Below are 13,766 nucleotides of genomic sequence, written 5' to 3' on the forward strand. Positions count from 1 at the left end.
TTCCTCTAAGCTCTTGTTACAAATAGTACTCGCTTAATTTTTGTTGTGACCTTTGTTGTGAAGTGGTAATCATGCTCTTTACAACTGTTCTCAAAATGCAGAAATTGAGGGTGATGAAAACGTGCTGTTGATTTCTGCCGTGAAGCTAATATGTTGGAAAAGATGAGAACAGAGGGTCGCTGTTGCATATTTGTGAACAGTTCACAGGGGCTGTTATGTGTGCAGCAAAAACCATTGTGACAGGTTTATATAACAGGAATAGTTATGACGCATGTCCGCTGCTTGGTATGGTTATGCGAAGTGATGCTCCTGTCATATAGGAGATTTCAATGCGCATTGAGTAACTGATGAATGAAATTTTCAAGGGCCACCCCAATACACCGCTGCTATGTGGCTAAGTTCGATAATCATTGATTAGTGAGCATGTGATTTGACAGATGGCGCTAGGAGTAGCAAGACAATGTAAATATTGCTACGAGGCCTATTTACACAGATGTTAGGATGAGCTGGATATTAGCACACCAGAGCGAGCAGAACCAGCTTTCCTCCTCTCCTTCTGCTTATCCCGTCAAACCTCTTCTTCCTCAAATACAGGACCGCGGGAAGTGCGTGACACTGCTCCCTTCGTAGGCGATGCCCACCGGGCGAGTCAAGGTTCGTCACATTGATAGAAGGGCTTCATGCGGGCCACGTGGACTACTTGAGTTTCTGAGAACGACGACCTTGGTAGTCAGGCGAGAGACTACAAAGTTGACTGCGCTGAGGTGTTCCAGTACAACAAAAGGACCGGTATAGTGATGCAACAGTTTCTGGGACAAGCCGCGCTTATGCAACGGCGTCTAAAGCCACACCAAATCACCAGGGGTATAATTAACATCTTGATGACGCTTGTCGTAGCGTTGCTTGTAGCGTTCCTGGGAGGCAAGAGTGCGAAGTCTAGAGAGTCGACAAGGCTTGTAGCGTTCCTGGGAGGCAAGAGTGCGAAGTCTAGAGAGTCGACAAGCTTCTTCAGCCAAAGAGAGTAGTATGCGCGAGTGAAGTTTCAGCAGGGAGTAAGAAAGGTAAAAACGTGTCCAGAGTAGTTCATGGAGGTCGTGCGTAAAGAAGAAAAAAACTGACTGTAGCCTGTCATTTCGTGCCTAGCAGTGTTGAATGTGTATGTCATAAATGGAAGGACTTCATCCCAGATTTTGTGGCGGGAGTCGACATACATTGCGAGCGTATTGCTAAGCATAAGATTGGTGCGTTTGGTAAGACCATTTGTAGGTGGTAAGGAGTTGAATGGCGAAAATGGGATGAGCAGAGTCGAAGAAGTTCCTCTAAAACTTCTGCCGTCAACTGTCTCCCACGGTCGCTTATCAACACACGAGCAGACCCATGTCGAAGAATGATAGACCGTAGGAGGAAAGCCGAGACATCAGAAGCAGTGGCTGACGGTATGGCAGCAGTTTCACAGTACCGCGTAAGGTAATCTACGCACAGGATAATCCACCGGTTCCCGTTGGTGGAACGGGGAAATGGTCCTAGAAGGTCAATTCCCGCCTGTTCGAATGGGGTTAGTCGTGGCATTATAGGCTGAAGATGGCCTGGCGGAGAGCAGGTTGGGTGCTTGAAACGCTGGCACTGGAGGCAGCTGGCCACATAACGTTGAGTAGTTTGACGCATCTTTGGCCAATAAAAACGTTCCTTAGTCCTGTGCAATGTCCTCGCGAAACCCAAGTGTCCAGCTGTGGCATCGTCGTGCATTACCCGAAGAACCTGACACCTAAGACTTGTAGGAACTACCAGAAGAAACCGCGCACCTACTGACGAGTAGTTCTTCCTGTATAGTAGACAGTCATGAATGCAGAATGAGGGCGGAGGGTTCCGGAAACTTGCTGCATCAAAAAGCAGTGCCAACTCTTTGTCGGTCCGCTGCGCAATTTTGAATTCACCAACATCAGGGAAGCTTGGAGAGATGGCAGCTATATATTCATCCAAGTCTCATTGTCGCAATCAGTAGTTTCAAGCGGCAACCGTGACAGGCAGTAGCATCACCGTGCTTACGACCACTCTTAAAAGACACAGTAAAATTGAATTCTTGCAGGTGCAAAGCCCACCGCGCAAGGCGTCCACAGGGGTCACGAAGGTTTAGAAGCCAACATAAGGAATGACGGTCCATCACAATTTTAACTGCACATCCATAAACATATGACCTAAACCGTTGCACACCGAAAACAACAGCTAAGCATTCCTGTTCAGTTACTGTGTAATTACGCTCAGCCTTGCTCAAAGAATGGCTTGCATATGCAACGACATGTTCATTGCCAACTCCAACTGCGCTGGCATCAGTGTGAGGTTTTGTTGGAGCTGATGGGCAGAAGTGGCGTAGTACAGGCCCATATTTTAACTGACTAAAAGCGGAGTCACAATCTGCAGTTCACTTGAAAGGTACATCTTTTTGCAGAAGACAAGTAAGGAGATATGCTAGGTCAGCAAACTTCGAAACAAAACGCCGGAAGTAGGTGCAAAGCCCCAAAAACTACTTAGCTGTTTTACAGAGTTCGGTGGTTTAAAACGAGTGACAGCTTCAATTTTTTTCGGATCACGCCTGACCCCATCCTTGTCTACGAGATGTCCAAGTACTACTGTCTGGCGTTCTCCAAAACGACATTTCTTGCAATTGAGTACCAGACCAGATTTATCAATACACTCCAAAACAGTATCTAATAGACTGTTGTGTTCCCGAAAAGTAGTCCTGAATATCACTACATCGTCCAAATAACACATACAAATGTGCCACTTCAGTCCGTGCAAAACTATCCATGAATCTTTCGAATGTGGCTGTAGCATTAATAATCCAAACGGCATCACAATAAATTCATACAGCTTATCTGGGGTGCAGTCTTTTCTTTATCTTCCGGGTGCATGGGGATCTGCCAATAGCCTGATCGCAGGTCAACTAAGGAAAAATAGGAGGCAGAATGTAAACAATCAATGGCATCATCAATACGTGGCAGGGGATGCACGTTCTTCTTGGTAACAGTATTCAGCCGTCGATAATCAACACAAAATCGCCATGTGCCATCTTTCTTTTTGACTAGCATCACAGGGGCAGCCCACGGACTAGACTATTCCTGAATAATGCCCTTATGCAGCATATCACAAACTTGTTCTTCGATTGTTTGGCACTCTGATGGGGATACACGATAAGGCTTCTGACAAATTGGATCAGCACTCCCAGTATTGATTCGGTGCCGAGTTCGGGAAATAGGAATCCGTGGTAATAAGTCCCGAAAGAAATCGAAAGCCGCAGTATGTTTCGACAGAACTTCCACTAAACTGTAACGTTCACTTGTTGGCAGGGGCTTGTTAATCATGGCAAGAAATTTTGTCTTATCTGCTTCTGAGCATGCTGTAGGCTGGGAATTGTCTGTGCTGGGCACTGCCACTGATTTAAAAGTGTCTTCGTCAAATTTGGTAAGTTTTAGACCACGAGGTAATACAACAGGTTCGTTAGAGCAGTTAGTCGTCCACAAAGAATGGCCATTCATGACTGAGATGACGTAGAGGGGAATAATACTTTTCTTCGCGCAATTGAGGGTGAGTGGTTCAACCACAGCGTCGAACGCATCACTGGCACAGCTTGAACTAACAACTTGTATAAACTTGCTGACATTGCAGGAGTGACTATGTCGTTTGAAACCGAAAGCGTGCTGGGATTGGTCCGCGAATTTTCGCACAAAGCAGATTCAATTCGAGTGCTGACAGAAATGTCTCCATTGCGAAAGTCGAGAGTGGCCCCACATTGTTCCAGAAAATCAAGTCCAAGAATTACGTCATGTGTTGATCAAGCAAGTACTGCGAATTCAGTTCGGAATGTGTGGCCGGCGATATGAAGTGAAGCAGAATAAAATGAGGTAACTACAATATGAAGTGAAGCAGAATAAAATGAGGTAAATATTAGACTTGTAAGATGCTTTTTTTGAATTGCAATGTTTTTTTGGAGAAAGGTGCTTGAAAAACTTCACTGTTTGGCATATAACCTACAGGCAGCATCAGAGGAACGATTGGGCAACTATGTACACTTAATTTCAGAGGTGTACATTTTGTGCTGGAGAAGCTGCCACAGCTAGGTGACCATCTTTGCTATCATTGCAGCACCTAGTGGGGCTTATTCTTGGGTGTCACAAAATGTGCTCAAAAGTGGCCACACTGCAACCCCTAGGGGTGCCCCTAATCCTCCAAGGGACGCCAAGTCAGCTCCATACCCTTACTGTTTCGGAACTGTGCAGTCATTTTTAATATTTGGTTTGCAGGAAAGGAAAGGTGCGTAAGGGAAAGGAGGAAAGAAAGTGGAAAGAAAAAGCTGTGGAGAGCTACTGAGTAATCTCGACCACCTGGAGATATTTAATATGCTAACATTGCACAGCACACGGACACCTCTCCGATGTCAGTGCACGTTAAAGAACCCCAGGTGGTCGAAATGTCCGGAGTCCTCCACTACGGCGTCTCTCATAGCCTTAGTCGCTTTGGGACGTTAAACCCCACAAACCAACCAACCAACCTCTCCGTTTCGCCTCCACCGCTAATGTTCAGGTTCAAACTCTGGTGTGGCATAGAACCAGATTGACTCCACAAATATATTTTGAAGCGAAAGCTCCATCCACTATGGTAGTAGAACTGGTTTTTGTGTGGGTTTTAATTTGATGTTTAAGGAGCAGGATTACAAACTTGCTATGGGGTTTAAGTGTCCACAGAAGAATATGAGATGTGCCTTTCCTATAAACCAATACACACAGCATGGGCTAGCCATTGTGCTCCCAGGAGCCACAGGAGAGTGTGGCTTCAGATATACTGTGCCTTCCGTCTCCCAAAACATCCGACCACTTGAAATACTCTTAACCTTGTGGACCACCATGCTACCACAAGGTCATGACCTTGACCCTTTGGGCGACCTTTGACGTTTCAAACTTGGAGCCGAGGAGAGTGGAAGAGGGTGGAGAACGTGATTAATCACGTGGGTGAAGTCACGTCGTGCCATCGCGTGATGGGAACAGCCGCGATGTAAAAACGAGGAGCAACCACGCCTCCACTCAGAGCTAGATTTTTGTCAGCAGGATTGCGTCGGAGTGGCGATAGAAAAAAGCAAATCATTGTAGTTGATAGACTATGAAAAAACGTCGCCAGGGAAAACATTTATGCATGCGGAGTCATTAGTTATTACAGCCAATTAAGTCAATCGGATGTCAAAATAGCTAACTGGAGTCCAAAGTGACCATGTGATACCTCACTTCCGGTCACGTGACCTATGAGAACGTCGGAATAGTAACGTAGTTACGTCAACGTTGGCATGTGACCTTCAACTGCACCTTCAAGTCCACGATTCCGTTGTGCCCACCCAAAAGTATGTATACTGCGACTGCCTTTCCCGCCGCGGGGGGAGGGGGGGGGGAGAGGCAGAGGTTAAGAAGCCCGACACAACTGTTCAGAGTATCCTGGCTCAAACCTGACCACCAGCGGCTGCGTTTTGATGGAGGCGAAACTGAGAGGCGTCAGTGTGCTGTGCAATATCGGTGCATTTTATAAAGATCCCCAGGCGGTGGAAATTGTATATTCGAAGAATACAAGTACGTGAAAGCCTTCCTGAGCACCAGAACTGCCACCATTCGAATAGGAGGCATCAGGATCAGACACCTCCACACTCCTAAACAGGGAATACCGTAAGGCTCAGTGATATCCCCTGTGCTCTTTAACATTGCTATGATCGCCTTAGCAAAGAAACTCGAAAAAATTGGAGCCAGGCATGTCATCTATGCTGGCGTCACGATTTGGGTGACCAGGATTGGATACTTAGGAGCAAAACTACAGTCAGCAGAAAGCGGCTGACACTATCAACGCATATGCCTGAAACTGCGGACATGAATGCTCCCAGAGAAATCGGATGCTCAGAGTACAGAAGAGGTTTTGATATGCACAACTCCATAGACGTCTACCTAGGGGGAAGAAGGTCCCCGAGGTATTGCAAGTCAAGATCACTGCATGTGGATACAAAGCAATTGCTGTTGTAAGATGAAACAGCTGGACAGCTAGCAAGTGCCACAGGGGTCATTCGAAGGATCGCAAGAATCTCCAACAGAAGGTGAGATGTGTCCGAGGACACATGTAGGCTAGTATAGACCCTCGTAAGTAGCATTGTGTGGAGTGTCCCCTACCAAAGACCGCTCGTGCAGGAAAGGAAACAATTGGAAGCAATCCTTAGGAAAGTTTACAAATGCGCTCTCGGTCTGTCGGTCAATACCACGACAGACAAATTTCTTAAACTGGGCATCAACAACACAGTGCAAGAACACATTGAGGCCCACCTCGCACAGGAAATAAGACTCCTGCAGGCCCAAATGGACAGGAGCACGCTGAATATACTGGGCATAAGAGATGCTCGTTTGACTGCGTAGATCACAGCAGATTGTGGCAAGCTCTCCAAGAGATGGGAGTTTCAATTCACCTCATCTGTCTCCTCAGGAACCGGTATGAAGGGCAAGAGGCCACAGTCGGAACTGGGCATGGTATTACTGATTGGTTTCCGATTGAGAAAGGAGTGAGACAAGGCTGCATAGTGTCGCCCTGCCTATTTAACCTATATCATAAGCAGAGTGCATCATGAGGAAGGCGGTCTGGACCAGTCTTCAGCTGAGGGACGATTACTCGAAAACGTATCAACCTTAGATATGCGGATGATACCACTTTAATGGCAGAAAGTGAAGTGGAACTCGAGAGACTTTTGATGTGCGTACAAGAAGAGAGTGAGAAGTTTGGGTTTAAACAGAACTTTAAAAAGACAAAGATCATGGCGACTTGCCCTACCAAGTCCTGGAGCGTCAAAGGACAAGAAGTGGAGGCTGTGATTCTTCTTGGGCTCCAAGGATACCCCGGAAGGAGACTGCAGCCATGAAATTAGGAGACGCCTGCTTCTGGGAAAGGGGGCCATGGCTAGCCTTGACCGCCTAGTAAAGAGCAGAGACCTTAGACTGCCAACCAAGATCCGTATAACTCGTGCTATGGTATTTCCAGTTGTGATGTATGGATGCGAGAGTTGGACTGTGAAGAAGGCTGACCGCCGAAGAATTGACGCATTTGAATTGTGGTGCTGGCGGAGACGAACGGCCAGAAGATCAAATCAGTCGATATTGTCGGCCATAAACCCTGACTGCTCATTGGAGGGCCAAATTCTAAAGTTAAAGCTCAGCTACTTTGGTCATCTGATGAGAAGAGAGGAGTCGCTGGAGAAAGATGATTTTGGGAAAGGTTGAGGGTCACCAGAGAAGGGGTTGGCAGCGAACGCGGTGGTTAGATGGCATCCTCAAGGCACTGTAGATGAAGTTATGTGTTGTTAGGAAGATAGTGAGAGACCGGAAAGCGTGTCATGATATGGTCCATAGGGTCACGAAGAGTAGGACACGACTGAACTGATCGATGTTATATTAGAGTCTCTTCAGTTGCATGCTTAGCATTGCCTTTGTGTTAACCTTTTGTCTATGTATTCTTGCTAGTGTGAATTCCTCTGCATCGCCTCTTGCTGTGTAAAAAGTTTGTTTTGCTTGTTAACTTTGACTCTGATCCTTTCTCTGGCTTGAACCGGCGAAAGCTTGCGCCAAACGGTCACCCCCTCTGTCAGCACAGGCAGATGACTTCCGGCTGAGCTTTCTACTTAAGCCGAGAGCATCCCCTTTAAGGTCGAACAGCTTCTCCCACACTCTAAGGGTGTCTGGGAGTGTGCGCACCAATAGTGGCGCATCGTTAATAATTATAGTTATTAACGGGTGACAATCTCCGTGGCTGGAAAACTAGGGGCCTTCGCCCTTTGCGGTTGAGGCTCCTTGCCACGAGTGTACCTGTATTCACATCAATTCACATCCATTTTTGAGGCAAAAACCTTACTAGGCTATAATGACACCAAATAACAATAATTGGTAGTTAGAAAAAGGAAGACGTAGTATGTGTCACTTTTTGCTTTTCTTGTTGTGGCTGTAGGAAGAAGGAAAAGAAAATGCACGGGCCTGCTACTGGCTCTGTAGCTGAGCCACCTCCGCTGCCTCGTGCGGACAGAAAAGAAAATAGAGAAGAAAAAGAAGAGGGAGAGAAAGACGTGCGCCGCAACAACAGCCCTGATTGATTTACAGGAAGGTTGGTTGGTTGGTTTGTGGAGTTTAACGTCCCAAAGCAACTCAAGCTATGAGAGGCCGTAGTGGAGGACTCCGGAAATTTCGACCACCTGGGGTTCTTTAACGTGCACTGGAAGGGAAAGGCGCGGTAACTGTCAATTATTTTCTGTGGACACCTCAACCGTGCCGTAAGGGAAGGGAGGAAGGTTGGAGTGAAAGTGAAAAGAGAGAAAGATGAGCCGCAGTGGAGGGCTACGGAGTAATTTCGGCCACCTGGGGATTTTAACGTGCGCCGACATCGCACAGCACACGGAAGCCTCTTCGTTTCGCCTCCATCGAAACGCAGCCGCCAAGGTCTGGTTCGAACTCGGGTATTCCGGCACAGTAGTCGGGCATCTTACCACTGCACCACCACAACAGCCGTCATCCACCACCGCAATGGCGGGTGCAATGATGGCTTACAACAGATAAAAATTGGGTGGCTGGCTAGCCCCCGCCGCAAGCGGCGTTGACCTACCGTCCCAGCCCCGTAGGGCCAGGAACTGCCACCCCTTTATTGCGAAAGCAACACTTATACTTTCACTTTTAAGCCCTTCGCGTAGCGAGGCGGTAGCTACCATTGACCTTTAGCGTGGTCGTTGGCGCGCCGCCAGGCACAGCTGCGCAAAAACAGGGGCCCCAAGTCGCGCCGTCAACTCGCGAGGCGGTAGCTACCAACCGCGGCCTAACTCCCGCTCCTTCCACGAGAGGCGCTACAGCCGGAGTGACGTCATCCCATCTGCCGCGAAAACAGGGGCCCCAACTCGCGCCGTCGGCTCGCGAGGCGGTAGCTACCAGCTGTGGCCTAACTCCCGCTCCCTCCGTGAGGGAGCGCTACAGCTGGAGTGACTTCATCCCTGAGACTGGTGTGAGACCGTTTAGAACGACGTTTGGGGTGCCGGTTCGCGTACGCCCTTACACACCGAGAGTTAGGCCCAACGTTGATCTACGGCCGGGCGGAGCTGCATTTGTGTCACATGCTCCTAAAGCTAAGAATTATGGGGCTGCAGCCGCAGCTACCGCCGGGGCTGCAACGTTGGATACTATAGGAGGTGGCCTAGCGGCAGGTGAAACCAACGCAGTCTCCAGGGGTGCTTTCATTTCTGCTGGAGTAAAGAATATGCCGTTGCAGCCGGTGCCGGAGCGGCAGTTGTACATTCTGCCTTAAAGGACCACTGTCCAGGGAAGGACCTTTTAGGCGAAGGAGCCCGGTGTTTCGATCAGGTACCGGAGATAGTCTGTGCAAAATGCAACAGTGACGCGCGCCGCAAAGCAACGAAAATACAAATCAAAGCTCTCTCATGCTCTCCTCCGTGAAGCCAGCTTCCCCGGTTCCTGCGCTGGCCCGTCGAGCCACAGTAATGACGTACTTCTCGCGAAAGACATCTATTGGTCCGTCTCGCTGTCTGAGGGTGAAGGATGGGTGTCTACCGTTCGCTGCGCGCTTTTCCCTCGCCACGGCCCGACTGAATCCAGAGGCGCTCGCTCCCTCGCCCGTTTTCTTTTTTTTTTTTCGCGCAGGCGGAGTACCACGCCCCACCTCCCGCCAAACGCGGAGGAGAAAGGGGAATTTGTCTTGAAGAGGCTAGGCGACCGGGTAGGAAAGTGAAAAACCTTTGCGAGGGAACGGAAGGAGAGAAACACGACAGAATCGGGTGATTGGGGTGGCTGTAACTGCGTCGCCGGGGAAGAAAATATTTTCGACCGGAGGGTGGACAGTGGGCCTTTAACCTCACCCACAACCAAGTATATCGTCGCAGCCACGGCACTACTGACGGGGCTGGAACAGGTAGGTCACCGCTGCTTGCGGCGGGGGCTAGCCTGCCACAGAATTTTTCAGTTGTAGGCCGTCATTGCATCCGCTATGTAATGGTGACCATCCTACCACTCCGCCGCAGGGACCCGCCATTGCATGTACTCAACGTGAACTGCTGTCCCAAACTCAAGCGAGTGACATTCGCGGACCTCTTCAGCCGCGCTCTAAGAGTAGCGGGCCGCGATCCTCTTCTAATCTTGGGGGACTTTAATGCTCCCAGTCAGCTGTGGGGGTATCGCAAGGAGGACTCGCGCGGACGTAAGCTGGCGGAACTTGCATCCACGTTGGGCCTCCCCCTCCAGACTGACCCCGTCCACCCAACACGGTTAGGAAACTCTGTGACACGGGATACGTGTCCGGACTTAACCTTCACTCGCAACATAAAACACGCAGACTGGCTCAACACCGAGGAAACCCTCGGTAGTGACCACTGCATCCTTAACATTACAATACACACACGCCCGCTAAAACGTCCCGCAATACAAGCACGTATCCCAGATTGGACAAAATTTAGGCAAAATTTTGACTCATTTGATAACACACCCATTTTCGAGAAGGGCTACTCAGCATGGTCCCAACAGCTGCTGACACACCTTAGCTCGCATGAAACACAGATCCAGTTTTCAGAGGCGGTCACGGATGTAGATAACCACCTTCTACACCTCTGGGAAGCCCGTCGCAGCCTCGTCCGCCGTTGGCGACGCCAGAAACACAACCGCAAGCTTAAAGCTCGAATTGCCGAGTTCACCCAGAAAGCGGCTGAGTATGCGGCCCAACTCGCCGACTCCAACTGGGTGGATAGATGCAACACGGCCGTGCGACAAATGTCCAGCCGCAACACATGGCGCCTCTTTCGAGCCCTCATCGACCCAACCCAAACACGAACCGAAACACAGAAACATTTGCAGAGAGCCATGCATGCTTTCTCTGGCAACACGACTCAGCTGGCACAGAAACTCAGAGACCAGTATCTGTGTACAGCCCAAGACCCCCGTGGATCAGCATACTCTTATGCAGGCAGAGAGAACACAGAGCTGGGTCAACTTTTCCAGCTCCATGATCAGCGGGCGGCTCTTGCCAAAATGAAACGGGGCACTGCCGCGGGAAGGGATAAGGTCACCGTCAAGCTATTGGCGAACCTGCCCGACTCGGCATACCAGTCCCTCCTCGACTACATCAATGGAATTTGGCGCGTGGACACCCCCCTACCAAGCGACTGGAAAACGGCTCTGGTAACCTTTATTTCTAAATCAGGGAAACCAATTGACACAGATAACCTCCGCCCCATCTCTCTCACCTCCTGTGTGGGCAAACTAATGGAGACGATGGTGCGGGACCGGCTATCTGAATATCTTGAAGAAAAACATCTATTCGCGGACACCATGTTCGGATTCCGCCCACACAGATCCGCTCAAGATGTCCTCCTGCAACTCAATCGGGAAGTCATTGACCCACTCGAATGCCCCCATAATGACCGGGTAGTACTCGCCTTAGATCTCAAAGGGGCATTTGATAACTTAACACACAAGATCATACTCACTAACCTAAGCCAGACCGACTGTGGCCTCAACAAGTTCTAATACATAAAGCAATTTCTCACGGATCGTCAATCCTACATTCGCATCCAAGATAATGAGCATGGTCCTTACCTACTCGGCACGCGGGGAACCCCCCAAGGCGCGGTACGTTCCCTGCTGCTCTTCAATTTGGCTATGATGCACCTGCCTGCCCAGCTCGATGGTGTCACTGGTGTGCAGCACGCCCTGTATGCCCCTGTGGGCCACGCATAACAGCATAGGGGACATTGAAACCAGCCTGCAAACAGCGGCGACGATAGTGGACCACTACGCCCGTCGCTGTGGTCTTCAGCGTTCCCCACAAAAATCGGAATTTGTGCACCTCCGCCCCTCGCCAAAGTGCACAATTCAAATCGCTCTTTCTTTAGACAGTGGTCCCATACACGAAGCTGACGAGATACGGGTACTCGGACTTTACATTCACGAACAAAGACGGTCAGACACAACATTGGCCGAACTCCGTAACGTGGAGGACCAGGTGGGCCGCATGGTCCGCCGGGTTTCAAACAAACGCGGAGGGTTACGAAGTAAATATGCCTTGCGGCTGGCAAATGCCTTCGTAACCAGTCGGATTCTCTATTCGACACCTTATCTCCACCTACGGAAACAAGAGGAGGATGCCCTTGAGGTCATTCATCGCAAAGTTACTAAGCGTGCCCTAGACGTCCCATCACTGCTTCAAACAGCCGTCTTATAGCCCTTGGGGTGGTGAATACTTTCCGGGAGCTCCGGGAGGCGCACCTTACAAATCAGTACACGCGTTTATCGCAAACGGAGTCGGGTCGCCGCCTTCTTGCTCGATTCCGTATCGAACACACCGCTCTCATGGAAGACAAGTTTCGCATCCCAGAACTGTGGAGACGCGCCCTCTGTGTGCGACCTTTTCCAGCCAATATGTCACACGAAGATCTCTAATGGTCGGCGCCTGGCACGAGCGGAAGCCCTAGCCCGACATTATGGCAACAAAACAGGTGTATACTACGTGGACGCCTCCGGCCCTCACCATGGGGGATGGTACACGGCCGCTGTAGTTCACAACAGCAAAACGGTTAACGGTCTCACCTTCAGAGCCCACAGTACAACACACGCAGAAGAGGTGGCGATTGCTCTCGCGGCCTCACACTCAGATTCAAAATACAGAATTACCGACTCGCGAGGAGCCTGTCGGAACGTCAGACAAGGCTGGACTCCCTTATTAGCCTATCAAATCTACTCAAATTGCATACGGGATACGGATCCCGCACTCCGTTACCTTATATGGGCCCCTCCTCATCAGGGTTTGGCAGGAAACGAAGCAGCAGACGCAGCCGCCCGCGCGCTCTTTCACCGGGCTGTTTTCTCCTCCCCACCCGATCAGGAACCCGATTTTAATCCAGCCTACACCTTCAAAGATATCACGATGTACTATCAGAATTGTCATCGCCTTTACCCCAGCCCATGTAAAGACCTCAAAAAGGCGGATGAGCGGTTCCTTCTCCGCCTTTTCACCAATACATTGCTGAGCCCGGCAGCACTAAAACATTTTGACCCCTACTTTAGTGGCAGCTGCCCACACTGTGGAGTGGTGTCTTCTGACATCTATCACATGATGTGGGCCTGCCCCTCTAATCCGGCTGTTCTCCCCATCCCCAACCCAACCCGGAAGGACTGGGAGGCTTTCCTGCTCGGCTGGCACGACTTACAGTCCCAACAAGCGTTAGTCGGGCGCGCCCGGGTGGCGGCAACCGCCACTGGGGTCCCAAACTAGGGACCTCCACCTAGTGCTTGTAAGGACCGGTCTCATATGGGCCGATCCGAACATACCTCCAGGCCCTTGTATTGGTTATAAATGTTCTTACCACCACCACCGTTTTGGTGGTGGACGACGGCTGTGGTTGCGGCGCGCGTCTTTCTCTCCCCCTTCCTTTCTTCTCTATTTTCTCTTCTGTCTGCACGAGGCTGCGGAGGTGGCTCAGAACAGAGCCAGTAGCAGGCCCGCGCATTTTCTTTTCCTTCTTCCTACAGCCACTACAACAACACTCTTTGCCTCGCTACTAGTTATACATAGAATAACCAGGTAGCACTCCGCAATAAACAATAGTTGAACCATATGCCGTGGCCAGAGTGAATCACTGCATAACCATAAGCATAACCACAAGCACCACAACCAGCTACACCACCAGCTGAACCTAGGCGTAGCCATAGCTTTCGCAA

General features: G+C 49.9%; 1 protein-coding gene across 1 annotated transcript; it reads left to right on the plus strand.

The window, feature by feature from the left end:
* The first annotated feature begins 6,126 nt into the window (after window positions 1-6,126).
* LOC146200306 (uncharacterized) lies at window positions 6,127-13,320 on the plus strand. The gene is made up of 2 exons (XM_084592325.1): window positions 6,127-6,144; window positions 12,463-13,320. Exons 1-2 carry the CDS (start codon window positions 6,127-6,129, stop codon window positions 13,318-13,320), a joined length of 876 nt encoding a protein of 291 aa, XP_084448451.1.
* The last annotated feature ends 446 nt before the right edge of the window (window positions 13,321-13,766 follow it).

This window comes from Amblyomma maculatum, chromosome 2 (assembly GCF_055883805.1).
Source record: "Amblyomma maculatum isolate TAMU_Amacu chromosome 2, ASM5588380v1, whole genome shotgun sequence".
Lineage (NCBI taxonomy): Eukaryota > Metazoa > Arthropoda > Arachnida > Ixodida > Ixodidae > Amblyomma > Amblyomma maculatum.